The sequence below is a fragment of the Kryptolebias marmoratus genome, linkage group LG16 (genome assembly GCF_001649575.2).
Source record: "Kryptolebias marmoratus isolate JLee-2015 linkage group LG16, ASM164957v2, whole genome shotgun sequence".
NCBI classification, from domain to species: Eukaryota; Metazoa; Chordata; class Actinopteri; order Cyprinodontiformes; family Rivulidae; genus Kryptolebias; species Kryptolebias marmoratus.
In genome coordinates this window covers 11,792,111-11,807,309 of record NC_051445.1, presented here as the reverse complement: position 1 = coordinate 11,807,309, position 15,199 = coordinate 11,792,111, and the positions used below count along the sequence as shown (strand labels likewise).

Here is a 15,199-nt window from a genome sequence, read left to right as displayed (position 1 = left end):
GGGGGGGGGGGGGGGGGGGGGGAGAAAGAGGGCTTTTGGATGTCAGGAAAGAATGTATTTCACTCTGTCATACACACACACACACACGTACCCACACACACTTCCTCGCAGTCACAGACCTTATCTTCCTGTCAGGCTGAGTCTTTTTTAGGGATGACGCTGATGTATGAGCTCGGAGGTGGCGGGGGGAGGGAGAGAGTCGTCGCCGGGACGTTGACGGCTGACGCAAGCGCGGCGTTGCGTTCAGGTTGATGCACGAGCGCTGGGGTTAGGGGACGGTGCGGCGCTGACACCGGGAGAGGGAGCCTGTGGCCCCCACCCACCCGGGGGCCCCTGGAGTCCGTACAGAGGAGCAAGGGCCAACGTTTGCTGATCCGCAGAGGCCCGGCAGCCACAAATACACACGCGCATACAGACGCACCTGCTTTGTGTTATTAATAACTGTCAGACAAAGAGCTGTTTGACATCAGCCGAAAGCATCCGAAGACAACACACTCCCACTTCCTGTTGTCTTTGGAGTGCTGTAGGTTGTTTTTTTTTTACTTTTACTTTACAGACAGACACCTGGAAATAAATATATTGTTGACTTGTGATTATTAGAAAAGCTTTTACTTTAAAATCACACCTCTGATTCTCATTAGTCCCTGTTATCTCTCTGGTATGAACTGAATCCAGTCAACACAACACTGCACATAGACGTTGTCTTCACAACTAGGCATGTTTTTATAACACTGGTGGACATTTTGACTCCGAGCAAGTTCTCTTTGGGTTAGCGCTGGAGCGTTGTGACATTGGAGTAATCAAAACTTGATAACAATGACACTTCAGTTTCATTAGCGACTGTTAGCCTCCACAGGAGAGATGACTGTGAATGTAGCTGTTGAGTAAAACTCACGCATGTGTCTAAAAATAACGCACTCTTTTGGCATTTAGAGCAAGTTAGCATCATTTATTAAATGTCATGTGAGCATAATCGCTGATTAGCATCTGTGAGGCACTAACATCTCTATTCAGTCTTATGGTGTCTTGCTTTTTTCTTTCTTTTTTTTTTTTTACATCATTGTAATGTTTTTTTGTTTGTGTGTGATTGGGATGTCAGCATGAATCAAGCTGTATAAACAACACATTTTACAGTTACATTGCAAAACACAAAAATAGCTACAACTAAATCTGGCTGGGTGCAAAATCAGCTGTCAGCGCCTTGTGGTTCGTTTGCCCCCTTAAAAAAAACAAAACATGTGAAAGAACGGCTTCAGTTTATAGAAATTGAGTTTAATTATGATTGGACAGATGAGCTAACCGTTAGCGGCTAATGGTTAGCCCAACAAGCTAACGGTTAGTCAGAGATGTGGATAGTAGCCGGAATAAAACAGCTGTATAGTTCATGCAAATGTTATTGTGTAAACTTTTACATTGATGTCAGTTTCATGTTGCACAGGTTTTATTTTTACATAAAATTTTACAGTTATTTGCTAGCACAAGTAGCAGCAGCAGCTAGCTGTAGCAATTTCTTGCCAGCTTGGGCCATTTAGGGCAGAAATATCATATTTCTACCAAAACACCTGTGTAATATAAAAAGTTCAATGATGTAACGTATAAAGCAGTGTTTATGAGAACCAATTATATGTATATATTTTAAGATTGGAGCTGTTTTAAGACAACTGCAATTCACTTTGGTCTTGACCCTGCTCAGACTAGCCGTTAGCTTGTTGGATTAGCTCTTAGCGCAATTCAAGAGGTATCTCCAGCAGGTGACAAATAACTTGTTCCGAAGATCTGAGCTTGAACTGTAACAGCCTGTGTTGCTATCTGGTGCTTTCAGTTTGCATATGGAGGGTCACACGATGACGGTGAACGTCAACGACTACCTGGACATCTACTGCCCTCATTACAACGACAGCCAGCGCATGGTGGGCACCGGGGAGCAGTACGTCCTCTACATGGTGAGCCGCCACGGCTACAGGAACTGTGACCCCCAGCTGGGCTTCAAGAGGTGGGAGTGCAACCGGCCCCACGCCCCCCACGCGCCCATCAAGTTCTCCGAGAAGTTCCAGCGCTACAGCGCCTTCTCGCTGGGCTATGAGTTCCACGTCGGCCAGGAGTACTACTACATCTGTGAGTGGCGGAGTGACCTCTGACGGTCATCAAGGTGTTGCAGGGAGGGGCGGGGGGACAAAAAAAAACCTGCAGGAAAACAAACGAGTGCTTCCCATCTGATCCCATCATCTTGCAGCGAAGCGGCCTCGTTCTTTTTGTTGACTGCAAATTAAAAGAATTCGCTCCTTGCGCTGAGATGACACTGTATGAGTAATGAACTTTTTAGCTCAACACGAGGCAATTCTAAAGCAAATATAACTAAGCTGTATGAGCGCGTTGCTCGTTCAGCCTGCTTTATCTAATGAAATATGAGTTTAGAAAGCGCAACACCAAAAAAAAAAAAGAAAAAAAAAATTAAAAATCCCTCAATCTTTGTTTGATTTTTCCACTGGCAATGATCAGATCAAAGACGTTTCACATGGGGAAGTAGTGAATTTAGTTAAAATATTCAAGCTGAACAATCCTGAAGCTCAAGTGAAGGCTTGACCCAGTTTCTCGCGTTCCTTAAAATCCTGCGCAGCTTTAATAGATCATTTTAACAGCAGACGTTTTAACTTGACACAGCAGGAAAAAGGCACAGGTGTTGTTTTTACTATTAACAAAGGCTCTGTTCTATTTAAGTGTCCCAGAACGCTGTGGCGCCTGTCAGCCGCAGACATTAAACAGAAACCAAAGCAGCTAAATGGAACGCGGCTAATTTCATTATTTACACCTGTGACATTTGTGCTCCGTTCACTGCTGCGTGTCAAAATAACCCGTGGCACAAGGAGCTTATTATATTTCTAAATCAAGATTTCTATTCCATTTATTTACTTCACATGGTTGCTGTCACATTACTGGGTTCTCACTAATTGATTATCATGATCAAACCCACGTGCAGTAATGCAGTTTATTTATAGAAAATGTAAAGAATTTGGCCTGTAATGTCTTCTTGTGCCGGCCTCGTTTCACGTTATTTTACTTTAAATAAATAAGGCCGTTTGCTACGACGGAGTATAAATTAGTTGTTGTTTCCCATTTGTGATATTAAAGTCATACAGTTGAAAATAATACTAAAATAAAAGAATGTTATGTTAACTTTAAAGTGCAATCTATGAGATATAAACCAAACCAGACCAATATAGCTTTTTAAACAAAATGAGATGATGACTTTATATTATTTATACATAAACACACATGAACAAACGGAAGATAAATCTCAAAATGTTGATTTTATTCTTGACAAAGCATCGTTTTCCTGAACGTATGGACAGAAATTCTAATAATTTTTTCTGGATTTTTTTGTCGTTTGATTGACTAAAATGTTTTGATAGGTACAGTAGAACTTTGCCAGGTAAAATAATAAAAAAAAAAATTATATAAAATGTAAAACATGCTGGTGATTGTACCACTAGAAACCATTGCTGCCACCAAACTTATCACATAAGGTCATTTCCTGTAAGTGTGTAGGATTATTTTAGAAATAAATAAAATAACTGTGTTTCTCATCTTCTTGATGTTTGTTTACAAGGTCAGTATTAACTCTGATAATGATAATAATCATTTTGGTTATTATTCTGTTAATCAGTCTCTTAATATCAGCTATAACAAACAGTAAAACCCACTGAAAGCAGTAAAACCAGCTTCAGATAACAGATAAGAGCTTCTACCATCTGAGAAAAGACTAGAAGTTGATTTTTTGTGTGTGTTATCCAGGTCTGGATGGAACAAATAAAACATGAGTTTTGAATATTTTTGTTTTCAGACTTTTCTAAAAGAAGAAAATCTGAATATTTAAAAAAAGAAACCAACCAATAGGAGCACTGATCATGTCAGATTTTGCTTTGTCTATACACGCTTTGATTTGAATGTTTTAAGCTCCCAGCAGGTGTGTTGATTTGAAACGGCTGACTTAGAAAACCACACACACACACTTAGGTTTTAGAGGAAACATTTCTCAGGTAACAGGTTAAGTAAAGTCTGAACCCTGTAATTATTTAGAGCAGAAACTTATGAGGGAAAGAATTGTTTTCCTATTTTCTTTTGTTTGCCCCAGCTGTTGCTCTTCTTTAGACTATATGTTTTCATGATGTTGACAGTTTCAAATATAAAAAAGGGCAGACAGCTGTAGAAATATCTGCTGTAAACCTTTGTCTCTAAAAGGTAAAAAAACTGGGTGAAGTTAGGGTCCGGGATAGTGCTGAAGTATAATATTTTGGATGTGTTTCTGTGTTTTCCAGCCACGCCCACCCATCATCACGGACGCAGCTGTCTCAGACTACGAGTGTACGTCTGCTGTCCCACCTGTAAGTCATTAACCCCGCCCCCCCACGCTCTCACCTGGCCAATCATATCATGTCCTTACACACCTCCTGCACAGATTCTTTCCTGGCCTCAGTACAGTCCAGAAGAAGCAGAGCTATTTTTACTCCTGCTGAGTATTCAGTCATCGCTGTACTCCTCCTTCTTTCTTTCACTGTGTGCTTTTTTTTATTTTTTTAATATTCTATTCCCTCTTCTTCCTCTAAAGCAGTGGAACAGAGCCTCTCCTGCTTTGAAGGCCCTCACCTCCGCCTCCTTCCTGTCCTCTTCCTCCCTCGTTCCTGCTCTTTCACCCTTCCTCCATCGCTCTCTGTCAGAATCCATTAATTGCTGCGAGCGGTCAGTGGGTGGCTGTGTATATGTGCTGTGATGCTCTCTCAGTCTCCTCAAACACACACACACACTCTCACACTCGTATACACACGTTCTTTGATCCCTGGCCTGTCCGGTCCTTTTAACTTCCACAGCCCTGTAGTATTAACCTCTCCTCCCTCCTTCAACCCCGCCACTCCATTGCTTTCTTCTCGCACACTGACTCTCTTCAGTTTGATCTGCCTCCCCTCGCCGGCCCTCTTTCCCTTTTGCTCCGTCTCTTTGTCAAGACCGCTGGCGATGTTATGGCTTGTCAGTCTGCCCGCTCTGGGCTTGTCTAACCTCTGCACCCTTGTCTTGCCACTCTCTTGCATGTTCCTCTCAAGATGTCAGTTCGGATGTAATTAAAATCCTTTAGGCCAGAGCAGTGGGTTAACCCCAACACTCTGCCCTCCTGCTACTCAGTTTCACACATTTTATTTAAATTTTTTTTTTTTTTATCTCTCAGCCTCTGATGTGGAGGATGAACCGGAGCCCACAGAACCAGACTACACGCTGAGACCAGGCCTAAAAATCGATGATATTGGTAAGGCACACACACATGTATTTGAAGCTCAGTTAGTGTGTTATTTATAGTTTTTTTTTTTGTGTGTCTCATCTGTATTTGTAAAGCCAACTTGTTGAGATCCCGTCGTAATCTCATCAAATCTCACAAACTAATGAGGACCTTCTCCAGCTACTAAATATTTTTGACTTTAAAAATGGCACAGATTCTCACAATAAATGAGTCAGAAGTTTGTCATTCGTAAACAGCCTTTTGTGCATTCACTGCGACATATCATGAGCGAGCGATGGAGGGTTTCAAGGACCCAACATGAGGAGACAGGAGTGATAGCAGCACAAGGAACTGACGATGAACAAAGGAAAACCAGGAGTGTATAAACCGAGGTAGCAGTGGGTGTTCAGCCTGGTGGTCTTCTCTGAACCCATCTGTGTTCAGATCTGTGACGTTTGGTAATCTTTTGTGTTTTCTGATCATGTTCTGTTTATGTGATCCGTAGTGCTGTTTGCTTCATGGGTTCTGTGTGTTTCTGAGTTATCTGTTTCCATTCTTGTGTTCAGTTTTGTCCCCTGAGTTTTTTTATTTGCAACGTTTGGTTTTACTCTATGTGTCATCTGCCACCTTTCTCCCTCAGTCAGTACTTTTCCTTGTCAGCCTGCCACACCCATCTTCACCTGTTCCTGGTTTACAATTACTCACCTGTGTCCCATTCCTCATCAACCCCAGTCTATATATTCTGATTCTTTGCTTTTGGTTGTTGCTGTCAGGCACTGGTTCTCGTTCTGTCTCCTTGCGATCCCCTGTATATTTCTGATTCATTTTTGCTGCCACGTAAACCTTCGTTTTAGTTCACTTTCATAAATAAGTTTAGTTTTCTTGGCCTCCCTGCGTTGTCTGAGCCATCCAACTTGATCACCTGTACTTGTAGAAACCCAAACATGAACTTAAATAATAAAAAAAGTAGCATTCCTTGACGGATTACCAGCCACCCTGCATGCCAAAATCTTTAAACAAAGATCTTGGTGGTCTGTTTGTGCTTGGAGTATGTGTTGGGTATGACTCTCAGCTACTACCACACCAAACTTTAGCTCGCTATTTGTAAATTTGACTGAGTTGTAGCCATTTTTGTTTTGCTAAGTCTGATTAGCTGCGTGGCCATCTTGTAATGGGTCAATTCCAAAAGCTAGTCAGTTGTGCAATCAATGGTTAAGATCTGCTCATTGGTTTGTGACAGACAAACACACAGACACAGGCAACTACATCATTACCTTATCATTTAAAGGACTGGAAAATCATGGAGAGTTATACACACAGGGAGGGGCGACTAAATGATGATGTCAGGTGTGCTGATTACTAACGAGACACAGGGTGATGAGCTGGAGACAGGCACTAATGAGGACATCTGGAGGCAAAACTAAAATAACAAAAATTCTCCAAACCCTGAAAAACATTAGAAAACAAAGTAAAGATTGAGTCGAAACCCAAAACAGAAAACTAACATTTGACTTTTAATAAAATGAATCTCTTAGTTTGAATGAATATTTTGGCAAGGAGCACTGTTTTTATTTTCCTTTCATAAAATAAAGGTAAACTTTAACAGTTTCTCTGAGAAGCAGTTGGCTCTGTAGAACTATCCTCCCCGATCAGATTAACAGGACTGTCTGTATTCAGTCGAAAAAATGGGGCAACAAAAAGTCCCAGCAGCCCTTGCTGTTGCACAGAAAGAGTCTGAGAGGTTGTACCCAGGTTAATATCAATTTGATCCTTGTTATGAGATGTTAGAGTGAGTTAACCGGGGGGGAAAGGGCTGGTTTTATTTAAAAAAAAACGAAACAAAACAACAACAAAAAACCACATTCTCCCCAGTAAACTTCGCAGCACCAGCTGGCTTGGCAAACTGCTGATCCTGCTAACCAACTCTGTGAATATTCATTTCACACATTCCCTGCTCATTTCCAAAAAGATTAGCAAAGAACACGCCGTTTCATGATAGTTTAGCACGAAAGGTGTAAAAACGGAATCATTCAGAAAGACGGACGCCGTGTCAGATTTCCTGTAGCTTTCTGCTGCATCATCGTTCGTCTTCGTGCTGCAGGATGGAAATCAGGACGGCAAACATGTCTCCACTGGCGGCGACAGTCTAAGGGCGAAAGGCAAACCAATTAACGGGAGACCTTTTGATTGTTCTCCCACGTAGGTCGTTAAAGTTGATCGTTATCGCTGTGGCAACAGCACAACAGCGGAGCAACAGTGCGCACACCTAGCTTGCCCTGGAGAAGCCAACTGTTACACAACATGCTGGTGTCGATCCCAGTCATGTTCCCCTTTAATGTAACTAATAAAATTCGTTGCTCTGTTGTCGTTAATCCTCCCCGGTGTGTGTTACTGTGCGTGAGGAACCTCCGCTGGCTGCTGCAGAGAGCTGCAGGTCATGGAAGCTCGTCGAAAATCTCCTCTCCCTCTGTGTTTGTCCTCTGATCGTTCCTAAATCATTTTTCCTCCTTTTCCTGTCACCTGATTCCCATCTTCTTCCACTTTTCTCTTCCAGAGCACATGCAGTGGAGGGGAAAAGTCACCTAAACTCAGTTTATTCAGTTTTTGATGTGTGAAATTGAATTTTCCTCATATATCACATATCATTCCCAGATAGATAGATTATAAAGGGTGCCAATGAATACCCATTAAAGCACACTTATAGCTATTTAGTTAAAGAAAATGTCCTCTATCTCTTTGCACAGCTTTGAAAGAAAACATGCAAATTACACATTAAAATGTACAGCCTGATCAGGAATAGTGTGCTTTCACTTTTGATAGCGATAATTTGTACAATGTAGACAAAATTTGAAAAAACTGCACAACCACACGCTCCAACTATTGAAGTGATTAGAAAATAAAAGAACAGCCGGAAACAAACGTTTCCAACTTCTACATCTCTTTTTTGGTACACGTACATCAATCTGTTGGCCTTTTTATATTATTTCACCCCACGTGTGTTTCACTGATCACACTTCTTTTGTTCTAACATCCCCTCAGAGTACAGAGAGCGCACACCTAAGCTTTCATGGACTTTAGTTATGTTTTCGGTCAGAATATTCTCCATTTGCCTCGTCATATCTAATGCATGAAACACTGTGTAAACATAAACATTCATATGTGTGACTGTCAGAGTCCCCTGCCGCTCGCAGTTCAAGAATTTTGAAGATCTGACTTATTGTTTTTGCACAGCGACTGTTTGTTTGAGGCTCACGTTTAAGTCTGCTTCTGTCTGCCTCTAAGTTAGCTGTCAGGTGTGTGGTTACCATGGTGACCGTTACGAGCCACAGAGCAGCGTTTATTGATTCATTATTGATCTTAGTTTTCTTTGCACTTCGTTTATACCTCGAAATGAAGGCGTTTTTGTCTTCGTTCAGGACGTAAGTAAACTGATGTTGGAGTTTGGGGCAGCAGCTGCGTTGGCAGCCCTTTCAAATTTATGCAGAAATTTTCTAGTTTATTGTTGCTGTCGTTGTAACGTAAGCTGTTTTAAAACAAGAAAATTGCTTTGTTCCAAGTTGACAACTGGAAAGGCAATTATTTCTATTCGGATCGTCTTTTCCCATGTCCTCCTTTGACTGCAAACCGTTTTAAATGTGCTGTAAACGCGAAAAATGTTCACTACAAAAGCAACAAACTTGCTTTTATGTTCATAATTTATTCCCAACCACATGAGCATATCTGATATTAAAAAAAAGCAATGTTGTTGATTATCTAAATGCGATGTCACTTGTGATTAACCCAGATTTTTCCTCTGTTCTGTCATCGCAGTGTTCATATCACCGTCCGTGAGTTTTAGCATCATCTAAATCAGGGGTGTCAAACCCAGGGACGCAAGGGGGCCAAAATTAAATATTTGATCCTAGCCAAGGGCCAATATCACATAAATTAACCTTGGTTTTAGATGTATTATGTCAACTCATTCATATAGAAATATCAATGACCTTTTCCCAGTTACAGATTATACAGAATTTAGAGCAAACATGCTTTAATGAACACAGACAAATAGATCAAACTTCAAAAAGCACATCATTAGCAGTCATTTCTTACGCCTCACTCAGCTTCTAAATGAATTTTTTAACATTAAAACAGATTTTTTTTAAAAGCCATCAACAAAAACCTGATCATACAGAAATTAAAACTATAAATTGTTGGATTCTAAGTCACTGTCAAGAGAAAACTTCACTATTTATATCAGTTTTTTGAAGCAAAATAAGAATCAAGAATCAGAGACTCGATCTGGCCCAGACTGGAGGGCCGGACCTGATGAAATCTAAACGTTATCTTGGGGCCCGGATGAAATGTTACAGAGGGCCGGATCTGGCCCGCGGGCCTTGAGTTTGACACGTGTGATCTAAATTGTTTATGGGGCATTTAGGATGTTTAGTCTGATCTATTCCTGGGATGCAGTTTGTGCCTGGGATTAATTACCACCCTGTGGATATTGATAATGCACACAATGATATTGTGACACTATATTCTGCGGCCCTGCTGCCTATTTCAAAGCCGGGGTGCCTTTCCATGGTTTTTATTCCCGTGGGTCATTTTCACCTGTTTGTTGTTAGTTATAAATTAATAGCTTAGCTGCGGCGGTGTGAGAGGGGAGCTATCAGCGGGGAGTTTTGATATAAACCATAAACAAGGAAGCGGTCGTTTCCTGAGCTCCATCTGCATCCCCCCCTTTCCTCCTGACTGCTGATTAGACTCATCACATTCATGGCTTTAATTACTGGTGTTTCGGAGTTCCCACAAGTCATCAGTGGCGCTCAGCGTAAATCTGTCGGAACATTCGGTGCGAAAAAAAGGATTTAACTGCGCCGAGTGTCGCAGCCTCACAGACTTAAACCTCCCATCTCTCCTGCTCGCAGTTTATTTCCTGGGCGCTGTTCCGTTCGATCAGCGTCTGCGGCTCAACAGAGGTTCCCTCCTGAATAAGGCCTGCGGTATTAGATTTCATTTAGATCTCATTTCCAACGCAGACGGAACGATGCGAGCAGCTCCCCGTGCGGCCGCCTGATTACCGAAGCCGTTCCGTGGGAGGATGCTCATTTACCCGCCGTGTTGGCAGAGGTTACTGCATCTGACGAGCCGCTTCGGCCATTAGTGGGGAAATCTGAATCTTTTTTAACTTTAATGGGATTTATTGGAGCAATTACAACTCCTTCGAGCGACGGTGTGTTTGGGGTAATTTGCCATCAGCGTCAGATTGGATATCAGTGGTGGAACACTGAGAAAAGAAACCACTCAGTTTAGTTGTTTTTTTTTTTTTTTTCTTTTACAACTTTTGTCAAAGGAAATGTTATTTACCGAGTTTTATTCATATGTACATCATATTATTGCCACCTGCCTCCATTAAAGATGGGCAATCATATAATTATGTGTGTGTAATTATAGGATGTGGACAAATTTGATTAAAACTCTCAGAACATAATCGACGTACCTTTTGATACCTGATTCAAGATGGCCGCCACAACTAATCAACATTAGCAAACATAAAAGAGACTATAACTCAGGCAGTTTTATAGCAATTGACCTAAGGCAAACCGTGGTAAAATAGCTCTGAAAGCTCTCTTTTTGTCATAAAGTACTTTGAATGATTTGGTCTAAGTGTTCCTCCTGTAGCAGCTGTGGCTATTGTTATTTAAACCTTTATCTTAAAGGTTTTCTAGCTATATGCACTCAGCCACAATATTATATCACTTATCAAGAGCTGTTCCACCTCTATAGTATTGCATGCAGTCTGCCAAAAATACCTACGTGAGACTCTCCCAACCAGCTTCTAGAGGGGGTTTAATGTTCTGAAGCAAGAGCGTCACCAATCTTAGATCAGCTAGATCAGGGGTATCAAACCCAGGGACGCAAGGGGGCCAAAATTAAAAATGTGGTCCCAGCCAAGGGCCAATCACAATCAATATTACATAAATTGCATAAATTAACCTTGGTTTTAGATGTATTATGTCAAATCATTCATATAGAAATATCAATGACCTTTTCCCAGTTACGAATTATACAGAATTTAAAGCAAACATGCTTTAATGAACACAGACAAATAGATCAAACTTCAAAAAGCACATCATTAGCTGTCATTTCTTATGCCTCACTCAGCTTTTAAATACATTTTTTAACATTAAAACAGATTTTTTTTAAATAGCCATCAACAAAAACCTGATCATACAGAAATTCAAACTATATATTGTTGGCTTCTAATTCACAGTCAAGAGAAAACTTCACTAATTAGGCTATTTTTTTTAAAGCTAAATAAGAATCAGAGACTCGATCTGTCCCAGACTGGAGGGCTGGATGAAACGTTACAGAGGGCCGGATCTGGCCTGCGGGTCTTGAGTTTGACACGTGTGAACTAGATCGTCAGAAAGTACAATATCTGAGGTTTTAAATGTCAGTGTTTAGTGTAATGAAGTGCAGACGTTTCAATCAAATCGAGCCCCCCCCAAAAAAGCATGCCGCGGTGAGCAGCACTGCACACGCTCCCGTGAACCCTGTCGCCTTTTTCCTGTTTTTATTTTTTCTCTCCAAATCGGCGTGTTCGCAGACATCCTCGACAGCGTGAGCCTCCTAATTATCAGGTCGCTGCTCGGCGTGCGCTGAAATGTTGGCAGCACACGCACACACACACACATGCACGCAAAAAATAAACCCGCACGTTTGCTGCCACATTAACAGTTGTTTGGCTTGGCGTGCCAGGAGGTCAAACTGTGCGTCACATGGCCTTACGCAAACATCGCACCAAGAACGTCTGCCAATAATTATCTGTTACCTGTGAGAGCGACAGATAGTAGGTGTGTGTGTGTGTGTGTGCGTGTAATGAGGCAAACAGCCAGACTTTAAAACCAGTCGTGTGACATTCTCCTCAGTCTGCTGTTTCTGCATGTGTGTTTAAAAAAAAAAAAAAAACACGTTTCTGTGTCAGTCAGCGGCGCCGAAACACAGGGAAGTAACACCGAGTCCCGACCCCTCAGCTGCACGCTCGGTCAAAGCGTTTAACCCGAGCGCCGCCGCCGCGTGGACCTCATTAGAGCGGCCGGCGGAGCATACCAGAAAAAAAACACCCACCCAGGTGTCATCCAGTCATTACTCCACTGTTTGACCCGCGGAGCGGCTGCAGACAGACAGTGGAAACGCCGAAAACATCTGCACTTTAATGAGACAGCAAACAGAATTACTAATCAGCCGCGGCCGACTTCTGCGCAGACGGAAAACTGTGCTCCCGTCTCGTCTGCAGCCTCATTAATCAAGTGACTACACGTGTCTCAGCGGTGAGCTGTCTGCTGCTGGTGTTTTTTTTTTCTTTGTTCATCGATTACACATCAACAGTCGACGTCTCTCCCCGAACAAAAGACTGCAAACTATATTTAGAAAAGTGCCAGGTGTGCATGGCGGGCGATCGGAGAGGATTACAGGTCCTGCGCCGTGTTTCCGTCTGAAGTGTGTCAGTTTTTTAGAACAATAAGGGCCCTCAGATGACAGCTGCAGTCTCCTGCTGCTGATGATGCAGATTTCCATTCGGGCAGGACTGAAAAGTAGCCTTTTGTTTGCCATCTTCACATAAAAGACTTTGAAAAGTTAAAGGTTTTAGGCTGAAAACAATGAATGTGTTTCTGTTAAAGCAGGGGTGCCAAACTCAGTCACACAAGGGGGCCAAAATTAAAAACTTGGTCCTAGCCGAGGGACGACCTTGATCAATATTTATTGAAAACATGCATAAATTAACCCGGGTTTTAGATGTAATATGTCAAATCATTCATATAAAAATATCAAATACCTTTTCCTGGTTACATATTATATAGAATTTAGATCAAATGGACAAAGAAATATAGATCGAACTTTAAAAGACCCATCGTTAACATTAATTTCTGATGCCTTCTTATAAATTTTTCTCCATTAAAACAGCTAAAAAGCCATTAACAAAAATCTGATCACACAGCTACGAACGTTTCACTTTGAAACAAAAAGAAAATACAGAAAAAGACGACATACATTACAGCAGATGTACTCTGATGCACAGTAAATGTTTTCTGGTGTCTGCAAAAACAACCCGGTTTAAAAACCTCGGGATTGTTGCGTCACAATCCCCGTCACCTAGCAACCCCGAGCCCAGCCCAGCCCGTCACCTAGCAACCCAAGTGGAGCTCCACCCACTTATTGGGGCCTGCCATAGCAATGCAAGGGAAGGACATATGGCATGCCTATCGTGACCAATAGCAGCTTATCTGCATAATAGTGACATAGCCCTAAAACCTCTCATTCTGTAATGAGCTCAAAACAGGCAGAAGTGATCAGGTAAAATCTGAATATCTGAGAATGATTTTGTGTATTAAATGCAATGAACATGTTTTCTGCAGCCCACAGACCAATCCTGAGTTGTTCAAGGAAGCATAATAGGTCCCTTTTACTCAGAAATTAATAATGAAAGTTATTTTAAAGCTGAAGCTCAATGCTAAATGTACTGAAACAGTAGCTAAAAGGGTTATAGGAAGACAAAAATAACGCCAGTATACTGAAGTAGATTTAGGGGAACTATGTTTTTTTAAGGAGCCAAAGAGAAACTAAACAGGAAAACAAAAGTGTGACTCTGACCCAGCATCAATAACCGTATCATTCCAAAGAGACAGCAGCATAAAGGTTTACCAACTAATGCTGGAGTCAAACTTTCAAACCGAGAAAGTTTCTGCTGCAGGTAAGATACCGACTACTGATGACTTGACAGAGCACCGCTTCAAAGATGTTCAGACTGTTCCTTTGTGTGTGTTTATTTTTCTCCAGATGAATATAACCCTTTCGTCCCCAAGCTGGAGAAGAGCGTCAGCGGCAGCAGTCCGTCCAGAGATCGCCTCCTGCTCACCGTCACGATGCTCCTCCTCGCCGCCCTCTTCGTCTCCTAGCAACGGCCGTCCCATCAGCGTCACCGTGCCAACTAGCCTTGGGAGGGTGCACACTGTCAGCGGGAGTCGGGAGGAAAGACGAGGAGGATTTTGGGGCGGGGGTGGGACGGGGTCAGGGGTTGGGGGTAGATGGGTTTTGGGGGGCATCGCCGTGTGAATGTGTGTGCTTGTGCAGGTGTACGTCGGAGGGAGTGTCGAAAAAAACACCTCCGGGCGCTCGGTGACACAGACCCAACTGCGAGTTGCTTTAAATCCCAGCCAGGTGCAGGAGCGGCAGACCGTGTGTGAGACTTTGTTTTTGTGTGCGTCCGCTTGCCTTTGTGTTTGTGGCGCAGGCCGCTTGTCGAATCACGCTCGCCACTTAAAGCATTTATACAACAGGCGGGGCGGGGCTGAAATCCTTAAAACAAAAAGTCCCAAAGAGCCTCTCAACTGCAAACCATTTCAAGACTTTCCTTTGGATCTAATTGGCTGTAACACTCCTTTAGGGCTAGCTGCCGTAGTTTCTTGCACCGAGGCTTCAGCTGAGCTCGAACGGACTGAACTGATATTGCCTTTCTTGTTCATCTTGTTGTCGATCTTGATGGCTGGGAGCTTGTCCCATTCTAAAGAGGGGGCGAAAAAAAAGTATAATAAGCCCAGCCAATGATCTATGCTGGGTTTGGTTAGGAAACTAGACGACGTAGCTGATAGTTCATACACACAAAAACACAGCTGGGCTCAAAATGTCCAAATGTCCGCCATGTTTACCGTGTCATCCTATGTTTGCGTCAAGCGAACTGACTGTCAGGGGGAGGAAGGAGAATACAAAGCATTTATTTGATGAATCTGTCACTGATCGCCTTTTTTTTTTTTTTGCGGGAAAGAAGACGAAGAAATGAATTTACACGTGCCATTGACCGAGACCGAGAGCCTTTTTTCCTCGCGTTATGAGTTGCCGCGTTTTTGATTCCTGTGCTCGGCTAGGCCTCCGTCGTTTCCTCCCCCCCCCCCC

At 42.5% G+C, this 15,199-nt stretch overlaps 1 protein-coding gene across 2 annotated transcripts in view; it reads left to right on the top strand.

Moving 5' to 3' along the window:
* The window catches only part of efna3b (ephrin-A3b), a 64,621-nt gene extending 50,322 nt beyond the window's left edge, over positions 1-14,299 (top strand). For both annotated transcript variants that reach the window (XM_017424927.3, XM_017424928.3), the window contains exons 2-5: positions 1,823-2,115; positions 4,317-4,382; positions 5,219-5,296; positions 14,087-14,299. In XM_017424927.3, the coding sequence (XP_017280416.1) occupies positions 1,823-2,115; positions 4,317-4,382; positions 5,219-5,296; positions 14,087-14,205 (556 nt within the window). In that variant the 3' untranslated portion in view covers positions 14,206-14,299. The remainder of the gene's footprint in view (positions 1-1,822; positions 2,116-4,316; positions 4,383-5,218; positions 5,297-14,086) is intronic.
* The last annotated feature ends 900 nt before the right edge of the window (positions 14,300-15,199 follow it).